General features: G+C 46.0%; 5 protein-coding genes across 15 annotated transcripts in view; 3 read left to right on the forward strand and 2 right to left on the reverse strand.

Annotated features, from left to right (window-relative positions):
- The window catches only part of Bap170 (Brahma associated protein 170kD), a 48,809-nt gene extending 37,804 nt beyond the window's left edge, over positions 1 to 11,005 (reverse strand). For 2 of the 6 annotated variants that reach the window (XM_071703541.1, XM_071703538.1), the window contains exons 1-2: positions 8,966 to 11,004; positions 7,726 to 7,819 (exon numbers count right to left, since the gene is read on the reverse strand). In XM_071703541.1, the coding sequence (XP_071559642.1) occupies positions 7,726 to 7,819; positions 8,966 to 9,057 (186 nt within the window). In that variant the 5' untranslated portion in view covers positions 9,058 to 11,004. Of the gene's footprint in view, positions 1 to 7,725; positions 7,820 to 8,965 lie in introns of all 6 variants that reach the window. The other 4 variants (XM_071703542.1, XM_071703539.1, XM_071703540.1 and 1 more) reach the window with 3 other exon arrangements.
- Positions 11,006 to 11,353: 348 nt separating this feature from the next.
- LOC139771092 (zinc finger protein 593 homolog) lies at positions 11,354 to 12,928 on the forward strand. The gene is made up of 3 exons (XM_071703594.1): positions 11,354 to 11,556; positions 11,693 to 11,793; positions 12,691 to 12,928. The coding sequence occupies exons 1-3, from the start codon at positions 11,467 to 11,469 to the stop codon at positions 12,926 to 12,928; spliced, it is 429 nt and encodes a 142-aa protein (XP_071559695.1). The 5' UTR covers positions 11,354 to 11,466.
- A 72-nt stretch (positions 12,929 to 13,000) lies between these two features.
- LOC139771082 (serine--tRNA synthetase-like protein Slimp) lies at positions 13,001 to 14,467 on the forward strand. The gene has a single exon (XM_071703577.1). It carries the CDS (start codon positions 13,001 to 13,003, stop codon positions 14,441 to 14,443), a length of 1,443 nt encoding a protein of 480 aa, XP_071559678.1. The 3' UTR covers positions 14,444 to 14,467.
- Positions 14,456 to 20,078, reverse strand: LOC139771080 (glutathione synthetase). Of its 6 annotated transcripts, XM_071703572.1 has the most exons (6): positions 19,896 to 20,078; positions 19,462 to 19,813; positions 19,245 to 19,359; positions 15,451 to 15,670; positions 14,963 to 15,320; positions 14,456 to 14,881 (listed from the first exon to the last, which is right to left on the reverse strand). In XM_071703572.1, the coding sequence occupies exons 2-6, from the start codon at positions 19,741 to 19,743 to the stop codon at positions 14,717 to 14,719; spliced, it is 1,140 nt and encodes a 379-aa protein (XP_071559673.1). In that variant the 5' UTR covers positions 19,744 to 19,813; positions 19,896 to 20,078; the 3' UTR covers positions 14,456 to 14,716. The 6 variants fall into 6 exon arrangements, with proteins under 6 accessions (XP_071559673.1, XP_071559672.1, XP_071559670.1 ...); XM_071703571.1 differs by having other exon boundaries at positions 19,462 to 20,078; XM_071703569.1 differs by lacking the exons at positions 14,456 to 14,881; positions 14,963 to 15,320; positions 15,451 to 15,670; positions 19,462 to 19,813; positions 19,896 to 20,078 and adding exons at positions 15,774 to 16,418; positions 16,582 to 16,988; positions 17,135 to 17,785.
- Positions 20,077 to 21,003, forward strand: Rps20 (ribosomal protein S20). Its single transcript, XM_071703596.1, has 3 exons — positions 20,077 to 20,217; positions 20,488 to 20,593; positions 20,696 to 21,003. The coding sequence occupies exons 1-3, from the start codon at positions 20,215 to 20,217 to the stop codon at positions 20,950 to 20,952; spliced, it is 366 nt and encodes a 121-aa protein (XP_071559697.1). The 5' UTR covers positions 20,077 to 20,214; the 3' UTR covers positions 20,953 to 21,003.
- The last annotated feature ends 66 nt before the right edge of the window (positions 21,004 to 21,069 follow it).

The following is a 21,069-nucleotide window of genomic DNA, read 5'->3' on the forward strand; positions in this document are numbered from 1 at the left end:
ACTTGAGGCGACGCATCGCGACGAAGGTGGACGGGACTATTTTTTCCGCGAGAAGGGTAGGAATCCCCCGAGCGAGGGCAAGTGCATCGCCAATTTCGGCGCGGGGCGCGTGCGTGGGACAGACCGAGAGAGTGCAACCGACCGACCGACCGACCGCTCGCTCCGTCGTTTCCTCTCTGTCCCTCTCCCTCGCTCCGCCACACTCCGTCTCCCTCATTCTCTTGAGTGTGTCCCCGAGTCCCCGGCTGTGCGCACATGTGTGCGGGGCATGAGGTCGCTTTCCTCGCTCGTTCGTTCGGCGCGGCGTGAGGCTCAGAGGCTCTGGCACGGGTCCCCTCTCCCGCGATGGCATCGGGATGCGGCGTTGCCGGTGCTGCATCGTCGCTCGGGCGGCCGCGGCGATGCCGGCGCCGGTATGCGTGTATAGAGACTGTAGACTGTAGAGCAGAGAACTTGGTGGGGCGCGGCGTTGCCATATCGACCGTGCCCTCGTCACCGGAGAACGACGAGCGGACGACGAACGAATGAACGAGCGAACAAACGAGCGAGCGTATACCAACGAACGGACGGACGAACGAATAAACGAACGGGCGAGCGAATGAATGAACGAACGAACAAACGAACAAACATTTTTCTCTATTCCCTGCTGCTATTTTCTCATCCTCCTTCCTCTTTGTCTCTCTCTCTCTCTCCCCCCCCCCCCCTCTCTCTCTCTCTCTCCGAACTCCGCAAAAAGACTGCTCCGATTTTCGTCATCGCGAAATGGTGCACGGCAGGCGCGAGGCGCCGCGGTGATGCACCTGACTGACTCAGCATTACCGACTTGAGATTCGCACGCAATCCGTGGCGACGACCAGACCAATGCCAGACTCACGGGGCCGATATGACGCGCGCCCGACAGCGGCGGCGGAGGCAGTGAGGTGCTCTCGCCTCGGTCCACCACCGGGCCCAGTCCTCGCCCTTGAGAAGGCTGGACCGCCCGAGTGCGAGCGAGAGAGCGCGGGTGAGAACTGAAAGAAAGCGCGTGCTCTCTCGCTCGCTCGCGACATGCATCTCTCCCGCACATAACCGCCCCTACCTACGCGAGAACTCGAGCTCGTTCGAATCACCGTCGGAACCGGTATCGGCCGTAGCCGATACCCCGGATAATCGCGCGGTGGCAGATAACGACGATGAGGAGGCGGGGGCGCGGCCGCGGCGCGCGGCGGGGCGACAACCGGAGCACGCGGCCAGATGCGCTTTCAACCTCGAACTCGCCGCTGCTCCGCGAGAGATACGTTTCCGTTTTTTTTTATCGCAATTTTTATAAAGCCGTAAATCTCTGCGGATCACAGAGCTTTAACAAACCTATACAATTTTAACGGCATTCCGATATTCACTGTCAGTAACTGAAAATCTATATTTTTCTATATATTTTGCGTCACGTAATAGATTTTCAATACTGGCAGTTGCTGAGTAAATATCGGAATGCAGGCCTTTAATTAATGACCGAATAACTAAACGTGTCGAATTCAATTTTAATCGTACAATAATCTATAATGTTAAAATAATGACCGATGTCTTACTTTCATTCTTATTGTTAGCCTGTGTTGTGGCCTCATATTCGTGCAATGTATCCTAGTCTTTATTCTTTTATTTATTTACATTATTTTTAATTTAGTACTGAGGAAGACTTAATGAAGTCGAAACGTCTACTAGTCTACTTGATATCGATTATAATTGCGAATTGAGTTTTTTATTAATATAATATCTTGTATTTAGCTCGTATTATTGGCTTCTACCTATTATTCTCTCATATTGCTTTAACAAACCTCTTGTAGAATTTATCGTTGCAATTCGTCGCTTGAATAAAATGGAAAAGTTCGCGCTGAAAAGGTCGAGAGGATATTTGGTGACCGGAGAGGCTCCTGCTCTTCCTTTTCGAAACCGAGATTGATTCGTTCATTAGTCGCGCGGCGCGACGACACCTCTCTCGCCTCCGCTTCCGTTTATACCGAATTCCGGGAGAACGTAATTACGATGCGAGACGAAGCGCGAGAGGAGAGGGGCAGGGAGAGGCGAGGCTTTTAATGTCGACGTATCGGGCGGCATCGGTTTCGAGGAGAGGCGGCTGGCTTCCCGAACCGCTCTAGGATTAGAAATGCGTCCGCTTCGTTAGTCGCGGGAGAGAGCGGATCCGTATACCCTTTTACACACCTTGAGAGGACGAATTTTATGACGGCGCGCACAAGCGCCGCTTTTAACGCCGCTCGCGTTTGCTCGTCGCCCTCGCGCGCACTTCTCATCGCGCGAGGGATCGGTATTTTTAGGCATTTCGTTTCAGAATTTTCGGAACATATTTCGTACGCGCTAAGAGCGAGGAGATTTTGAAAGCTTCTGGTAATTTATGTAAAACGCTTCCACTTAAGCGTGTGCTCGTTGCCGCGCGTTTGGCAATCGCCGCGCCGCGGCGCCGTTCCGATAATGACCGTAGAGAAATAGCTACGGAGCTACATTTCTGGCGAATCATCTTAGATGATCCGTGACGCCTCGTGCGTTAACGGCGTTAAATTTCGCGTGCCACGATCGTGCAAGACGGAATTTATTCTCTACGGCGCGCGAGCGAGCGAGAGGCAGCGGCGCTCTTTACCGCAATCTCGCCTTAATAATGTCGTACGTTCGATTACCGATATAATCCAATCTCCGCCTATATTTCGAAGACCTTACGTAACGCACGAGCGAATTATTCATATAGCAATGGACGCTTTGCGAGACGACGGGGAGGATGGTAATGCGATTACGCGGGATTCGCTTCCTCGGTTCACCAGCGAGCGACACGTTCGAAACCGGAGAACCGAGATAAAGCCGCTTGGCGATTGGCGACGAGGCTCGGAGCGGGTGACACACGCAACTCGGTATCGCTCGGCATCACGCGTGAAAGAGCGGAAAACCTTCGTTTTCGCTTGAGGAACATATTTCGATTGCGGATGCGCGTGTTCGACGGCGATGTCGAAACGAAGCTGCGAAAAACGCGCTAAAATAAAGTCCCGCTTCTTTCTACGCGGACTTTCAAACGGCGGCGTCTGGTTTAACGCGTCGCGGCCTCACGCACCGAGACCGCAGAGTTTCTAATAAACGTCAAGGTTGTTCCTGCCAAGAGAGAGCGAAGAAAGAGGCGTTTGTGCGAAAGAGGACGTCCGAACTTTTAACACGTACAGGACGAAAAAGCCGCCCTCCCGTCGTTCCCGTTAAACGTGCACACATATCCCTATACGCTGTCTCGTAGAAACGAAGTTAGTTAGCCGCGCGAACGTTGATTGGCTACGCTTCTTCTTAAACCCCGTGGATTAATTGCGTCGAAAAACGAAATTAATATTCGCCGGGCCTTCTAAAAATCGTGAAAGGAAAACAAACTCCGCAACATAAAAAATTATACGTGTGTTACCTTCGGCTAAACATGTCTACACTTGCACTTTATTTCAAAATTGAAAACTAAAGATGGAATTCTTTTGCAAGATACTTCAAAGTCGCTGCGTGAAAGAGGGATAATTTTCACCGGGGAGCTCGCTATTTAATTAATTCGGTCACGGAGAAACCGTCGGGCGCAGCTGACTCTAAGAGGTTTTCCAACGCGAAAAAAATCATCCGGCCATTTTTATACTGCTAATCCTTCGTCGTCTCGGTACCGCCGCCGTCTGTAAAACACTAATTACAGCTCGGCGCGGTCGCTTCCGTCGGTGAGGCAGGGCGTAGACAAAAGCAGCTTTAGAGAATCCGCAAAGCTTTCTCTTTCTCTCTCTCTCCCTCCCTCCCTCTCCTTCCTCTTTCTCTCTCACATTCTCTCCGGGCTTACTGAACTTTCCGCAAAGTACGGTGCCTCTGCGGAAGACGGCCGACCGAGTCGGCACAGGTTTTGTCGCGCGAGCCGAACCGTCCGCCGTGCGCGTCGCGGACAATAATTTCACCCCGGTAACGCAATACGCCGCTCCCGGTGAACCCGATGCTCCGAGCGCAATACCGAAGTCCACGTACAAAGGGAACAACTTTCGTCGTCGACGATGTGCCGTCGCAACTGTACGAGCGCGAAGGACGTCTCGCCAACCGTAAAATCCCTCCGCTGAAGAGAATCTAATTATAATCGTCGTTATCGGCGCTTCTCTCTTCGCGATTAGGCGTAATCAATCAATCGCGCTTCGATCCGACCGATCGTTGATTATATCGCGAGATATCCATGTCGCGTCTTTCGTGGCAATTTTTCAAGTCACGCCCTCAGTTTTCCTTCCTCGATTTACCTCGATATTACGACGATGAAAAAAAATCTTAGCGTTTTTTTCCGAGAATCACTCCGTGAATTTTTTTCTTAAGGTTTCGTTACTTCGGCCGATTTACGGCTGCTCGTATAAAAGTATCTCGCGTTTAGAACGGACGTCACTATATACGCGGGAGTTTCCGAAGCTTCGCGGGGCAGCTCATCCATCACGAGAATTTCGAGATAAGGCCGTGACACAGCGACCGATAGTCGCCGCGACGAAACTATTCGCGTTCGCGCGTCAGGCGAGGCATTCCGACCGGCCAGTTTGCACGTCATATAGTTTAGCGACGAGCCTCGGTGCTTCGATCACACTTGTTGAGGGGAAGCCTTCGCAGCACCTCCACCTCCACCATCCGCCACCTCCACCTCGAGAGCCGCTTGCTCCTCTACCTCCCAATCCTCCCATTCTCTTTCCCCCTTCATTCTCTTTCTCTGCTTTCCCTTCGCCCCCCCTCCTTCTCCTTTTCCTCTCCCTCTCCCTCTTTCTCTTTGCCATCGCCTCATGATCTATCTCACCCGCCTAGTATGATGCCCCCCCCCCCACGTACGACCTTGACCCCACATCGCATCCACGTTGTCCTAATGTTTTCATCTAGACGGATGCGGACCAATCGCTCGATCGGTCTCAAACCGATAGTCTCAAATATATACATATATGTCTAACTAATAATCCATACATGTCTATTATACTATATACTATATTGTATCCTAATTCTATATGTATATTGCAGTCTAAGGATATTGGGCAATACTATCGAAATTCGATAATCGATGCTGGGAAACGTCGAAAGTCGATTACACCTTAAATGGCTCAAATTTAAAGATTATTACGTTCGAGGACAGTCGCACATTACGGTACGAACGTTATAATTATCGTACGGTTGACAACCGGAGGAGTTATTAACCTCCGATGACCATATGCGTTGGTGACTCTTCCAAGTCCCCCCTCCCCAGACCCGTCATCGCTCCACCTCCCGTTGCACCGCCCGCCGGTTCTTCGATCATTGGCGCCACTACGTTCTTTCTCCGGAGAAACCCGCGCCGAAGGTTGAGGAGAACGGGCGCGAGAAGAAAGGAAGGAAGAAAGCGCGCGCGCGCGCGCGCGAAGTCTCGACACGCGAGTTATGTCATCGCGGGCGGCGCGAACGCACTTCGAAGGCTGATAACGCCGATCGCGCGACACGACGAGAAAGACGCGTCGTCGCGTGAAAGACGAGCGCGGCGGCGCTTTAAATAGCGAGGAGGCCAGTCCGGAGCGATAGATTTTCGCGTTATCGCGATATCGCGTCGAAAGCGATTACGCCGCGTTGAAAAAAAAATTCTCGCTCGAGAACGACTAGACGAGCCGGCGATAAAAAGATTTAGCCGGGCCTCTCGTCGGCGACGAGAAACACGAGCGTGATAACGCGATAACCACTGGGGACGCACCACGCGTGGTGGTCACTTATCGCCGCGCGCGCGGTTTCGCCAAACGCGCAGAACCACCTTCGTCGTTACCGAGAGTCGGGCCGATAATCAATCGGTCGTAAACATCGCGGCGAAATCGCGCCGAGTCGCGCGCGCGTATCGGCTCGCCTCGGCTCTCTCGTTTCGCCGCGCGGCCACGCTCGTAAAGAAAGGGACACGAGTCACGACAATGGCGTGTTTCACGACGTGTCGCCCGGATAATTAATGCGACGGGGAATAACGCGGGTTACAATCCGCGCTGTCGAGCGGAAATGTCCGCGAAATCGAATCGCGCACCATCTGTCGCGAGGCCCGTTTTCTTAGCGACGTTTTACATATTTCTTCCTTTCTTGTCTCTCTCTCTCCCCCTCTCTTTTCGCGTTGAAGATAAATTTGGATAGTCAGAGGGGGGAAAAAAGGTAGAAAAACAAGATGCAAAAAGTGCAGGCAGATAAAACGGAAAACGGCGAAACGTAAAATTATTTGAAGAATCAGTGAATGAAGAGTGAATATTTGGGATGCCTGGAATATTTCTTCCATAATTTTCCTGGAAACGAAAGCTAACGCTAACGTCCGTACTTTCGTTCCGTAACTAACATTTCATAATCTTTCCTTTTCTCTCGTTTCCTCATTCGCTTCGAACTACGTCGAGGCGAGCCGCGTCGGTTATTCCACTTCCAGGTACACCGATTTGTCGCGTTTAAACGCGCGATAGGTGAAAGCGAGCGTTTTAATCCCGCCGTAAACGCGAGGACGCGGACGGTGCGATTATCAGCGAAGAAATTAAAGCCGCCTGTAGCTTTATAGAGCTCCCCTCATCGCGGAATCTGGGCCACGTCTCTGCCCGCGCTATCTGCTCCGCCGATGCCAAAATTCTCGTAAGTTATAGTTAGTCGTACTAATAATGGTACTATTCGTCGAGCGCGAGACGCGAGGAGATCGGCATTTCGGAAATCGCGTACCACTCTCGCTTGCGTAACGCCTGAAAAAAATACTCTCGATCGCTCGAAGATCGAAATTTACTCGAGAACGATCTAGAGATAGATCCTGCGAGCGAATCTGTCGACGGGTTCGACGAAGGTTGCGAAAAAGAGATCTTTGATTTTTTTTTCCAAGGAAAGAGTGACTAATTCGATCGACCGTTGTTTGCACATTTTTTGCCAAATACGTTGAATATACGCTTCGGGAATAGTTAAATTGTTTTTCACGCATTGTGGGTCAAAATGTACGTGTATATATGGAGGGGTAAAAGCCATAGTGGGGTAAGTCAAGTTTTTAAAAATATTCGTGTGCATAGATGCAATTTATATGTTGTATAGATTGCATCTATGCACACGAGTCAATATTTTTAAAAATTTGACTTACCCCACTATGGCTTTTACTCCTCCATATATGTGGGTCATTTGTTAAATGTAATTTAACGTGAAAGAATAGAACGGCAGCTCTCGAAAGGGATATATATACACGTTCATCGATACACAATTTCTACCTTCCGCGGTAATTTTCGATATTATCCTCGGGCGCTCGCCGCGTTTTTACGTAACGTCGACTTTGGTTCCGGCAAAATCAATTGCAACCGGATGCTAATTAAAAGCGAGGCTGGCGAAAATTCATTTCGCGTCTCGTCCGTCGTGGACCTTTAATCAAAACGAGATGGCGGCCACGGTGATTATTTTGCAAATAATTATTTATCGCCGGAATCCACCGTATTCCTTAATCGTTAATTATAAACTGCGTTGCGATGTGCGACTTCGTATTACACACGCAACGGGGTTATTTTTCGCGTAACAATGCCGCGATGTTTTTATACGTCTTGTTAAGCGATACTTTGCAACGGGATGTTAAAAAACATCGTTAATATTAATCCGTAGATATTACATATACGCGATCTTTCTTTTTCTAAATATAATTAGGTGCGCCGGCTAATTGGATGGGCCACAATAATTAAAGCTCTTTCAGTTTGATAGAATGAAAATAAAGACACTCACCTTAATCCATCCTCCATGAGCGGTCACCACCACATACAGCAAATACAGATCTATATCCTTCCCATTTATCCTCGGAGACTTCTTGAAGAGAGTCCTGAAATCAGTAAAGAAGAAATCTTTGAAATACTGGAAAGTTTGGTTTGGAAGCGAATTTTACGCTGTCAGCTAATTAATTTTTCATAAATCAAAAAGCAGTCTTTCCTGTTCAGGATTTCGTAAAAAAATATCACGAGTAACAATCGTTTATTAATTTGTGGTATTTTTCAATAGATTCTCTTTACGAAAATAAATGTTTATGCTTAATTAATCTGCGTTAAAGATCAAATATATATATATATATATAATATTTTTATTCGTCGATAGAACTTGTAACGGTGAGAGACAAGTATTCACATTCGTGGAATCTCAAATGCAAAATTTTATCGATTTCGAGAATCTCTCGAGAAAACAGCGCGTCGATGGAAAATGCAGTTTTCGAATCCGTCGAACGAAACGCGTCTGAATCGCAACGCGTGCCTTACGAAACGGCAATGCGTAACGACGCGTTATTTCCGTTTTTCGCGTCGTAAAAAAGATCCGCGGGAGTTCACGTAATCGCGATACGAGAATCCGGAGCTAAATCGAATCGGCGGCAACAACAGGACGCTCAAAGCGTATTTACGTTTTACACCGTCTCGGCATTTCGAGAATATCTCGACGCTATATCGGTTCTACTACACAGATACGTGTATATACGTGTACGTACGTGTGTATATATATATATGAGGGTACGATTCGTGTATACCGAACCGAGGTCCGCGTCCTTCCGCGAGGAGTTTTCCTCGGAGACGCGCGAGGCAAAAGCGTCACGCGAAAAGACACGCCTGCGGCCCGGTAAATGAGAAACCGTTGGAACCTTTGTCCTCAAAGCTGAACGAGTCGAGAGAACGGAGTCGAACCTAACCTCAACGCGCTCGCTCGCTCGCCGCGTCGCGTCGTCGCGGCTTCCGATCGTCGATCGGTCTCGGGCGATCGCGCGGATCGCGGTCGAGGGGGCAGGGGGGAAGCGATCTGAGCTGAAGACAAACGTACGCGAGACGTGGAGAAGGAGAGGAGAAGGGGGACGCGCTCGCGGGAGAGATCTCGCGCGACGAACGGAGAAAGAAGATCGAGAGAGCGAAAGAGAGAGAGAGAGAGAGAGAGAGAGAGAGAGAGAGAGAGAGAGAGAAAAAGAAAGAGGTGTATGTGTGTTTCGACTTACCCTCGGGTCTCGTGGAAGTGTCGGAGGTCCTTGAGGAAGTTCTCCCTCTCCTTCTCGTACGTGACGGGGTCCTTGTTGAGGATCTTGGCCATGTTCGCGGGTACAAAGTGCGCGCGAGTGCGGGCGTGCTAGTCTCGGGGTGGTGTGCTCCGGGCTTACAGGGCACGCAGGGGCAGCGGGCAGAGAAGCAGAAGGAGGTGCAGCACATGGGCGAGCACGGGGGCACATTTACGACGCGTGGAGCGTCCTGCTGCTGCTGCTGCTCTCACGACGCACGGCGACGGCGACGGCGACGGCGACGACGGCGACGACGTGCGGGGGCGGAGGCGAGGACGAGGACGACCGCGGGTCGACACGGGGTCGCGACCCGCTCCCGACATCGGATCGTCTTGTCCTGCACCGAAGTCGGCCGGTGGCCTCTTCGATACCGTCTGTCTCTCGCGCTCTCCCTCTATCTCTGTCTCTCTCTCTCTCTCTCTGTCTCTCTCTCACGCTCTTTCTCCTCCGCCTCTTTTCTCTCGCACGCACACACGCGCACACACACACACACACACACGCGCGCACACTTTCCGTCTTTCTCCTCCTTTATTCGTCGTCCGCACGCTCGCTCACTCGCTCTCGCGCTCGCGCGCGCGAAACGAGACGGCGACGACGACGGCGGCGGCGGCTTTTCCCTGCCGTACCGCCGCCCCCGGACTGCCCGCTCGTCGCCGCGTAACGGCGTACGACGCTCCCGCGGGGCGTCCGCGCACGCCGCGTGCACGAAAAATCGGGTCGCGCCACCGGGGGGGGAACGGGACAGGACGATTCAGCAGCGGGCGTGCGAGCGACTCGCGCGTTCACGCGCGTGGAGTGCACGGCACAGTACGACGGCACAGTGTAGCACAGTACGGCACGGCACGGCACAGTACCGCCTCGGCTCGGCTCGGCTCGGCTTCCGATCCGATCCGCTCCGCTTCGCTCCACTCCGCTCCGTTCCGCTCCGCACTCTCGCCTCGCGAGACCGCAACAAACGAGACGACAACGACGACAATGACGACGACGGCGACGACGGCGACGACGACGACGATGACGAACGGCGAAGAACTTCCTTTGCTCTTGCTCTTTCTCTCTCTCTCTCTCTCTCTCTTTCTCGTAGGCCCCGATCGATTCACCTGTCACTTGTCAACGAAACTCACGGGGATCCGTCGCGCCACGGCACGCAGCACGCCAGCAGCCGCCTCGCGTTGCCCGGCCAGCTCTCGCGTAACGCCCGAATTCGGCCCGCGCCGTGCGAGTTTCTCCCTAACGCAGACGGCGGCGGTGAGAGCGTACTCGCGTAGCGCGTTTCACTGCGATGGCGAGGACGAGGAGGCGCTTGACGTGCGCCCGTATATCAAAATGGCGTCCCGTGCCCGTGCTGCCTGGCATCCATTGGCGAAGCCACCGCGCGGCCAATTTCCCGTATACGCTACCCAACGCTACCGCCCGATCCGCTACGACGGCGCGCCGCGACCGACGGAGCACATACACACAACCCGCGGCGCGCACCGTTTCCGCTCACCACAGTAGTACCACACACGTCGGAAGCGCGCGCGCGCGCGCGCTCACACGCCCGCACGGGACACGGACACCTCTACGTCATTTTACGCGCGGCCACTCCGCGCGCGCGGTTAGTAAGAGGCCACGACCCGCAAACGACGGCGTCTGCCTTGCCTTGCCAGTGCCTGCGTCCCCACAGGCTTTTTTACCCTCCGCGCGGCGTACCGTCCGCGTCCGACCCCGACCGACGAAAATCCCGGATCGCACAGTACATTTTTACTTTCAAAATGGATGGGTACCCCCACCACCAACGTCCGCCCGCCGTGCGCGCACGGTTTGAATTAACGCCCGTGCCGGACGCTGGCCGCGCGACCTGCCTCGGCGCCGCGTGCCTCCATCTGTCGGCGGCCGAAAGAGGCGCGGCGGAGCTGAGGCGCGATTGGCGCGAAAGGCGGGCGGATTCGAACGTCGCGACGCGTTTCGTTGGAGAATCCGACGGTTATCGTGCAAAAAAAAATACTCGGCTCCTTTCCCAACTCCTTCTTCATTCCTCCACTTTGAATTTGGAAATAGGAGACTGAGTTTTATGAATTATATAAGATAAATAACAAGACACTTGAAAGATAAATTATATTATAAAAGTAAATTAATGTACCTATAAATGTTGAAATGTAAAATTGAAAAATAAGATTAAGTAACGCGAAGTAATGTAAATTAAGTAGACGAACATAGATGTGATGAAGAAAGAGCGAATAAAATATTGTATTACACGGAAGTCCATCCGAAACCGCAAGGCAGAGGTTAAATATAAATATCTATCACCAATTTCAAAATTTTGCGATATACTCCACCGCTCCACAAACGCCATCGCTTCCGATGCGCTCGATCATGCGAATACGGAAGTGGCTACGTGCAGCGATATTTACGAATTTCTCACGTGCCCGTCGAATTCGACCGGGTGACTTCGTAGATTCTCGACGATGACGTACAAACGCAAGAAGTATCACAGAGGCGATACGCATCTGAAAAAAGGTTGGCGAACGAAACGGAGAACGAAGGACCTGGACGAGGTGAGTTTACACCAGTTTGCGCCGATTTTGTGTAACCATAACCTCTTCGACACGTGGCCGGCCCACACCCCGCGGACGTGTCCTCGCGCTCCTCGCGATCGTCGCTCGCCGATAACCGCGTATCCGTGATTTCTAGATCGACGAGGATCTGAAGGAGGAAAACGTGAAGAAGCTGCTGAACCAGGAGGTGGATTTTGACAAGCCGGGAGCGGCGCAGCATTACTGCGTGCATTGCGCGTAAGTCCTAGTGCGATCTAACCTAACCTCTCGCGCAAAGTGATTAACGTGAAAACGACAAATTATTACAAGTTTGAGTTATTTTGTGCTGTATGACGGTGAAGGGAGGAAGGCAACTCCTACTTGATAACGCGAGAATTGAAATAATTGAAGGGATTAAAACCACAGTGGTGTAAGTCAAATTTTTTAAAATATTGACTCGTGAGCATAGATGCAATTTATATATTGTATAGATTGCATCTATGTATACGAGTCAATATCTTAAGGACTCACACCACTATGGCTTTTACCCCTCCAATTACAATTTGGTACTTGAGGAATTAAATAAATAAACATTTATTATTATATGTATAGAAACCATTACTTCTCCACTGTAACATGAGGAAACTTTAACTGTATGTTTTCATCAGATATTCCGTGAAGAACAATATTACAATATACAGCATGTATTTTTATAGAGGGGATAACATTATCTTCCTTTTAAAGTATATTTACCTGATAATATACATTAAATCACATATGAGTTGATGATGTGTTAAGTACTTATAGTATGTCATTTTGAAATAACATTCTCTTATCCATTTCTACTAATATAGATTAATTTTAATCTCGGTTTAACTTTTTTCTTTTTTTTTCTAGTTATAAGAATTAAAAAAGATAAAAAACAAGTTAAACTGAGATTAAAATTAATCTATATTGATAGAAATGGGCAAAAGAGTGTTATTTCAAAATGACGTACTATAAGTAACACATCGTCAACTAAATGTGATTAAAGAACCGAGATTACAATTAATCTATATTGATAAAGATAGACATTGGAGTAACAAAATGTTTTTATGAAATATAAATAACAATATCCACATTATTAAAACTAAGAAATGCATTATTTGATTCTAGGAGGTATTTTATAACAAACGCCGCTTTGCATACTCACTTCAATACCAAGGCGCACAAACGGCGAATGAAAGCGCTTGAATTGGAGCCATACAGTATCGAAGAGTCAGAAAGAGCGGCGGGCAAAGGAAGTTACGTTACGCCACAGAAGCGGAAGATCGACACCGTGACCCGGGAAGACCCTGATAAAAAGGACATGGATGCTGAGCCAAATGCTAAAGTGATGAAAAGAAACGAATAGAGGTATCTCATAATTCATTTCGAATTACCGTATCTTCACTATGACGTGAGAGAGATTTTAAATTGGGACACGATGACTAACAATCTATGTAGATTCACTTACGCTTTAAAGCGTACGTACAGAACTTTGATGCGCGATGTTCGTCGAACAACTTTCCTCTTGAGCTTCGAGCGACACTACAGTTCGGCACTGTACATTTCCGGTAATAAGGCTTACAAAGCGTTCGCGTATCTGTCTCCGTATCTGGACTTCGATGAAAGATTTGCCAATGTGGATAAACTGCAGAAGAATCTAGCATCGCGCGGGATGGACGTGGACATAGTTCAATTGAAGGAAGCTTGGAATTTTTATATAAAGATGGTCGCCGACAAATACGCATTAGAGGACCACAATACCGAACTCGTCGATCGCGTGAAAATCCTGCAAAGCGCCGAGCATACTGCCGAGCAGAAGCAGGAGGTGCACAAGTTGCGTACGCAGTCAAGGATCATACGGCAAGATCTCAAGACGATGAAGGAAGCGATCTGGGATCTGGAAGAAGACGTAATAGAAAGGGTATTGAAGTTGCCGAACGAGTTGGATCCTAGAACGCCTGTTGGCGAATCGGTGATAATGAAGAGCGTCGGCAGCGCGACTAAGATATCAGAGGAGAATAGGAGGAGTCACGTCGACATTGGCACGAGCCTAGACCTGCTAGACTACAAGAATCCTATTTGTTATTATTTAAGCAACGACGCGGCCTTGTTCGAGCTCGCTACGCTGGCGCACGCGGGCCGAGTTCTCGGTGGGAACGATATGATCAAGCTAATCGGTACGGATTTCAGCCGCAGTCTCCTCGTGGAAGCGTCCGGTTTGAATCACGAGGATCCTATGGCCGCATTCGTGATACAGGATCACAACGAGGTCGAGAGAGGCTCGCCGAATCGCATGCATCTGGTCGGCGGCGCAAGCTTGATCTCTTTCCTGGCGTTCCATACGAAGCAGCTGATAAATCCCAAGCATTTCCCGCTCAAGTACTTCGCCACCGGCAGACAGTACACGCCGCAAAATTCGCACGCCTCTGGTTTGTTCGCGGCGTGTCAGGCTTCTGTGGCGCATGCCTTTGTCGTAGTGAAGGACTCGAAGGGCGAAGATTACAGAATACTGTTCGAGGAACTTTTGGAGACCGTATGCAGGTTGTACGACGATCTGTGCGATCACTACCGTGTCGTTATGCGATCCGCGTCCGAATTACAATCTTGTGAGGAAATGCGCGTATCTTTCGAGATGTGGTCGCCGTTCATGAATCAGTACATCGAGATCGGTCATATATCAACATACGGTGACTATTTAAGCAAACGATTACTGATTGCCTATCAAACGCCCACCGGCAGGGACTTCCCCGCGGTAATATCGGGCACTGTTCTCTCCGTTCCGCGTCTCCTAGCTTGCCTGCTCGAACAGAATCCCGATAGGTTCGTGATTCCACCAAAGATTGCTGAATTTGTACTGTCAAACGATCATGTTGTAAATTAGTAATAAAAGAAATTTTATCTATGATATTGCTTTATTAAGATATCTTATTTCGTAAGAAATAGACAAACTTTTCAAGTCTCATAGAAAGGTCAATGCCGTAAAATACATTGGAGCAATTGATTGATAATTAGAATACGAATTGTAAACTCGACGAGACAATATTTTTAGAGCAGAATGTATCAGTAATGTATATTTAGGAAATATATACATAGTATACATAGTATTTGGTTTTTGTGTACAACATAAGCGGTATTATCTGTTACTATCAGGTTGCTATTTTACAAGGTACCGATCGATGTAATGCAAAACTTCGAAAGCTACCTCCACCATAATAAGTACGATAATCATCCACTCCAAACGAACGTGATGACGATCGCTCAAATGCGACGATAAAATGCTCACCAGTTCCAAGCAATGATTTAATCTCTCGTTCATCACCTGCGTGTAAAAAATATATATATCGTACAAAAAAATATCAGTGTCATACAGAAGGCAACAAGATATATATTGAATACTTACTCTCGTACGTTTTGCGAGGCTAAAATATCCGCATATTCGTTGATACAAGCTTTCCAAGTCGTCTCGTTCCCAGTAAAAATCAGGTGTATCTAACAGATCTGACGTTAGATTGATTCGATGTCTAAGGGCGAATAATTCGCCCTGTTTTCTCAACACCTCGTGCTGCGTCATTCGAATTTGCTTGCCAACTTTTAGATCCTCCGTAACGAATTCGATTGAGTCGACATAGCGGTTCAACGATGCTTCCCATATGCCTAACTTGACAGACTGCGCCATGGCATTGGAGAACGTGTACTTATCCAAATTCCCAGCTTCCTGCGCCAGGATAATATCGCCATCCTTCAAGTGGCTCTTTTTCCTATTGGATACCGAGAATTACTAAATTTATTTTGGAAAATATTCACTTGTCTAAGTTCTTTACAATTTATTTCACCCAGTGAAGTTCATGAATGTAAAAGCATTTGGTAACGAAAATAAAGTAAAGGTACCCAGAATCTGCATAAGTATAATTCATTAACTCGCTCTCGGTATGAACCAGCTCTTCCATGTAACGATTTTGCTCATAACGTCTCAAAAATTGCAATAGGTTGCCGCTTTCGAGATCAGAAATGTTCCACATAACAATGCTACCTTCTCGGAAGAAAAAGATCTCTCGTGGTTCGTGCCCTACTTCGTACTTGGCCACCGCATGTATAACATCAGGCAAGGCTGCAAAAAAAGAAGATACAGAACAAATCGAATTAATTTTAATTAATTCTTTGACTTGGAAGCAGTAGGAAGGATTTTATTTATTTTAATGATAGAATAAAAGTTTTGATTGGTAAATACATTTAATTTCAATATATTTGTACATATGTGTGCGTGTATATGTATATATATTTGTGTACTTATAAATGTACGTATAAAATTTCAATTTATATTATACAAATTTCAGATTTATGATAGAAGACAGTATTGCTTTGAGAAAGGAATAACATAACGTAGCTGCATAACGAGTATAATTTTTACAATTTAATTCATTTTATGCATCAGTCGATTAAAAACGGGCTGTCGCAAGCACCTAGACCGCTCGCTACACCGCCTTCATTATCAGTGGATAATTTAGTTCTTAACATGTGACCAGCTTGTTTGTTCAGTATAATATTCTTATCGTCTCCAATGATAACGCCGAATATGCCTAACTCCGAAACTAGCTCTTTCGTCTCTAAATTCATATATCCGTTTCCATATTTCACAACATAATTTCTGTGCACCGGTGGATAAATCCGATCCATAAGAATCCAAGCTACTCGAGTTTCTTTCGATTTCACAGATTCCAGAAAATCCTTGATATCCGTCCCGTACAAGTTATTACAACCGCCTTCTCTCTGTGGTTTCAACACGAAACGCTGAGGATTCGAGATACCCATTTCTACAGCGGCGTCCCCATATTTGTCAAAGTCCAGAGGATAAAGACCTGAAACGAAAAATCATATATTTGATATTTTTGTTCTGTATATAATCTATATAATTTCACTTTACATGCAATTAAATAATAAATATCATTACACGTTGCATTATTAATATTAGCAAATATTTTTCTGTAACTTATTCCAATGTATAAGAAAACAATCGCCTACCAGTGAATACTTCTTTGACTTTCGCCGCCGTCTTCTCATCCTTTAAGAAACGTGCAACCATGCCGGGCTTTGCGAGAGTTTGTTGAACCTTCTTCGTGCCGGCTAAGTGATATTGAATACTCGGGCATTTGATTGCTAATGACCTCTCGATCAGCAACCTCGCGTCCCATTCCTTTTGAGTGTGATACTGACCGGGCTCGTAGCCGCATCTATAGTAAACTACTGCCACGACATAATTGTTCACTATTAGCTCCATATTGGAGCCCAGTCTCGCAGTGGCCGCTAATTGCGTCAGATTTCTACGAATTACTTTTATATTCGGATTCTGCTTTCGTATTTCATACTCGTGAAAACGTTGATCGCAAATATTATACGTAATATCTTCGATAACAAATAAAATAACTGATCTGCAAACAATCACATATTTTTGAATATGAGAAAATTGAAATACTCCACCGATGATAAAATAAAATAATGTAACTGGTAAACAAGATTGAGTAAATAATGATAAATTGCAAGATTAGAAGTAAATTTATAGAAATTACAAACGTACTGTGAGTCGCCGTATAGATTCCATGCTTCTGTCAAACCCGAACACAATGCTTGTAGGGCATTATTTTCAGGAAGATTTTTCAGCTCGGCCGCGTAGCCGAGCTCTTGCAAGACAAACTTATGCAGTTGCGTAGACGCGGGTCCTAGCCAACCGAATCCAGAGGCAATTGTATTTATCTCAACTTGCTTCCAGCAACAGTGAGACTTGGGCATTTTAGTGTCTTTCTTGGGACAACTTGTGTCTAACATAAGATCTGAGCGTAGCATGCCAAGGGATATTTTCTGAGCGGTCCCTTCCTCGTGAATAATCTCATAGATATTGAACAAGTTTTTAGTAAAGTCATCCACCTTTACAGTCTCTTGCAAAGTATCTTTTAAAAAATCATAATCGTGAGCTACTCTATGTATGAGTATATTCAAAATGATCTGGATATTACAGGCGTTGTGAAACTCCTCTCGGGGGAATGGCGACGGGAAAAGCGTGAACGGCGCGAATTGCAAGACATCTCTGTCGAAATTTTTTTTCGATCTCAAGCATATCCCATTCATGAGCGCCCAATCCTTCGCTTTGTCTACTAATTCCTCCAATTCTTCTTTTGGCAAATCCAGAGGGATAGGCAGTTTCATTGTCGCTTGCGTGTCTTCCTTTATCCTTCCAAACTAAATTATGCTTTATAAGTTTGGTAATTATGAAGGAGAGGGGCTTCCCCACCGATTTGGCTGAAACTTGACAATTTTGTGTATTTTGGTGCGTAAAACATGAATCTATAAGTTAATTATGTACTATTTGACTTTGTATTTATTATACGTTATATTTATATAGACTTTTCAATATATCTACCAATTATTTTCTGCTTTAAAAAAAAGCATAAACTCTATTTCTATTATCGTTTTTAACCATATATGGTTATACCAATTATTTTATGCTTTAAAAAAAGCGTAAACTCTATTTCTATTATCTTTTTTAACCATATATGGTTGTACCAATTATTTTCTGCTTTAAAAAAAGCGTAAACTCTATTTCTATTATCTTTTTTAATCATATAGTTAAAAAAGATAATAGAAATAGAGTTTATGCATCTTTTAAAGCAGAAAATAATTTGTATATTAAAAAGTCTATATAAATACAAAGTATAATAAACACAAAGTCAAATAATAGCACATAATTAAAGTAAGGCGCTTAGGCGCCAGACTATTATAGGGCAGGTTGCCCTTGTACTGCACTGTTACTGTAATTTGCATCATATCGGTATGAGTGATATGACAGACATCCTAACTACGCAACTGTCAATTTTAGTACTTAATAACTTTTTTCCTAATTGAGAGCGACAATTTTAACTTATAGATTCATGTTTTACGCACCAAAATACACAAAATTGTCGAGTTTCAGCCAAATCGGTGAGAAAGCCCCTCTCCTTCATAATTATCAAAAGTTTCTACTTTCTAGGTACGGAGTACGCTGTTATTTTACATTGTTTTTTTCCAATTAAAGCATCTGAATCGATTTTTAATATCTCTTCATAAAATATGGTATACAGATATGAAGCTTTGTTATGTTGTATAAATAAACAATGTTTATTTTGACTTGCAATTATGCACAAAGATAAGATAATTCTTCACAACGAAAAACGTATGAGGATTCGTAATTATAACAATCACTTCACTGTATTTGATAGTTCGTAATTTATTATATTATTTTTTGAAATAATTAACCTCGCATAATTATGTATATCAATAAAAAGAACATCAGACATATCGATTTACCTTGAGGTGAAAATTTTACACTCAAATTTCACACAAAATTCTCGTGTAATCACAAGCTTACCAGTCGAAAACTTAAGTATGGTGTCCGATAGCACTGACGATTCGAATTAACCGTCTGCTCTTTATATGCACGAGCATGATTGAGCGACAAATCAAACGGGAGAACGGGACAGTGTTGATAAACTCGAAAAGGTCGATACCTACACTCAAGGTGTAGCTCAAAAACTTACGTTCACTTATGAGCAATCTCACGAAATCTCACGCAATCGCTTACTTATGTTATTGATATTATTTCAGAGGAAAAGAAGGAAACGTCGAGAAACCTCAGTTAGATTAAAGATACTTACGATCGGTCGATGTAGATATTTTACTGGGAATATATAACTGCTGATCCAACAGGCCGTAAGCTAAAGCTTCCAAATTATATTCCTCAGCGGTGGCCAAGGCTTTCACGCTCCATGCCTAATAAAGAAATTTCTTTCACACATATTCCTCTCTCATTTTTCTCGTTACAAGGCTCGCGCGAGGCAATGCCCCTAATTCCTTCATACAACAAACACTTACATTAGACTTTAGAATCTTGTCACTTATCACGACTCTGTTTCTCCTGGACGGTCTCTTCTTTATTTGAAACGTGGATATGTTATCTACGACGTCACGTTCGTTCTCCTTTGCGTTAATTCGTTCCGGGCGGATTGCAGAATCGTGAAAAGGTTTCCGGTGAATTACGCACGTGTAACGCGTAGGAAACCAGGCGTTTATCACTGCCGTCCTTCCATGCAGGATGCTCGGGCTCTTACCTCTGCAGCTCGATATCACAAGCCTCTGAATCATTGCGAGACTCATTTTATCAGATTTTTATCATTAATAGTATACCTATTACGGTGCAAAATACCTCTCGGGTCTTTGGACAAAACTGGAAGGAAACTCGTGTGTTTATATATACATTTATAACGCGCTGACGAGCATCGTCATCTTGCAACACTTTGTTCACTCACTATTCGATAACGTTCTTCAAGCCGATATTACTGTCAGTCATTATTGTCATTTAAAATATGTATCGTTTACATCATACACACGCCTGCATGTACATACATACCGCACGTTTCGCCGCGAACGAATTTGAGGTTATGTCGTGGACAAACGCCAGGTTATGGTCGCCCTTCCGGTCATCGTCGCGGAAGTGGCGCTGCCCGACGCCCAAACGCCCAACCCTCTCTTACGTCTTGCACGTGGAAATTATTGGAGTACTGGTTCAGCGCTGATCAGTTTTGCTCGGTATAAATTGGTTATCTCGGCCAGTACGAAGGATCAATCATGGTAAGTGCTTCGGGCAACGTTGTTTAACAATTTTAGAGACTTAATTCTGCCGTAGCGACGATATATTCGTGTCGTACGCGTCGCGTCGGGTACCGATTTAGGTTAGGCGAACCGAAACCGATTAGGACCCACTCCGAACAAACGTCCGCGCGATGTATATTTGCAAAGAATTAAAAAAAAGAAACGTGAAATTGTTATTAATGTACCGCAAAATATTTTGTGTATTATGTCTGTAAAAGGATTGATGTTCTTTTTTTTTTAATTTCTCAGGCGACGACCAAGGTCGACAATCCTGAGAAACCGGGACAGGAGGTCACTCCCATTCATCGAATCCGTATCACTCTCACGTCGCGCAATGTTCGGTCCCTCGAGAAAGGTGAGTCAGGCTCAAAATTACCATTTATTTTGGCAAATGAAATTTATTTAGCTAATTATTTGACAATTAAATGCTAATAACTCATTATTATTTTTGTTTCAGTGTGTGCGGAATTAATCAATGGAGCGAAGAAGCAAAAATTGAAGGTCAAAGGACCTGTTCGCATGCCAACGAAGATTCTGAGGATAACGACCCGCAAAACACCTTGCGGCGAGGGTTCGAAGACTTGGGATCGATTCCAGATGCGAATTCACAAGAGAGTGATCGATTTGTATTCGCCGTCAGAGATTGTGAAACAAATCACGAGCATCTCCATCGAGCCTGGCGTAGAGGTGGAAGTGACGATTGCTAATGAATAAACAATGTCATTAAAACTACAGTTTTAATAAAAAATACAGTTTTAATAAAAACTTCAAACGTATATTAATACATCTACAAACACCTATATTAATATGACCAAAAAAGGCTCAAAACAT

The sequence above is a fragment of the Temnothorax nylanderi genome, unplaced genomic scaffold (assembly GCF_030848795.1).
Source record: "Temnothorax nylanderi isolate EJ_2023f unplaced genomic scaffold, tnyl_v1.0 TNYL_tig0035_pilon, whole genome shotgun sequence".
In the NCBI taxonomy this organism is placed as follows: Eukaryota; Metazoa; Arthropoda; class Insecta; order Hymenoptera; family Formicidae; genus Temnothorax; species Temnothorax nylanderi.

What these genes read in the sequence shown, in the direction of transcription:
- LOC139771080 (XM_071703569.1), bottom strand. Translation starts at nt 17,760, where the DNA reads ATGAAACTGCCTATCCCTCTGGATTTGCCAAAAGAAGAATTGGAGGAA. An exon ending in AATCTATACGGCGACTCACA is followed by an intron (nt 16,989 to 17,134) that starts GTACGTTTGTAA and finishes GATTGTTTGCAG; the next exon opens with ATCAGTTATTTTATTTGTTA. An exon ending in AGTCAAAGAAGTATTCACTG is followed by an intron (nt 16,419 to 16,581) that starts GTAGGCGATTGT and finishes TTTTCGTTTCAG; the next exon opens with GTCTTTATCCTCTGGACTTT.
- Rps20 (XM_071703596.1), top strand. An exon ending in TGTTCGGTCCCTCGAGAAAG is followed by an intron (nt 20,594 to 20,695) that starts GTGAGTCAGGCT and finishes TTTTTGTTTCAG; the next exon opens with TGTGTGCGGAATTAATCAAT.
- LOC139771082 (XM_071703577.1), top strand. Translation starts at nt 13,001, where the DNA reads ATGACTAACAATCTATGTAGATTCACTTACGCTTTAAAGCGTACGTAC.
- LOC139771092 (XM_071703594.1), top strand. Translation starts at nt 11,467, where the DNA reads ATGACGTACAAACGCAAGAAGTATCACAGAGGCGATACGCATCTGAAA. An exon ending in GAACGAAGGACCTGGACGAG is followed by an intron (nt 11,557 to 11,692) that starts GTGAGTTTACAC and finishes CGTGATTTCTAG; the next exon opens with ATCGACGAGGATCTGAAGGA. An exon ending in CATTACTGCGTGCATTGCGC is followed by an intron (nt 11,794 to 12,690) that starts GTAAGTCCTAGT and finishes ATTTGATTCTAG; the next exon opens with GAGGTATTTTATAACAAACG.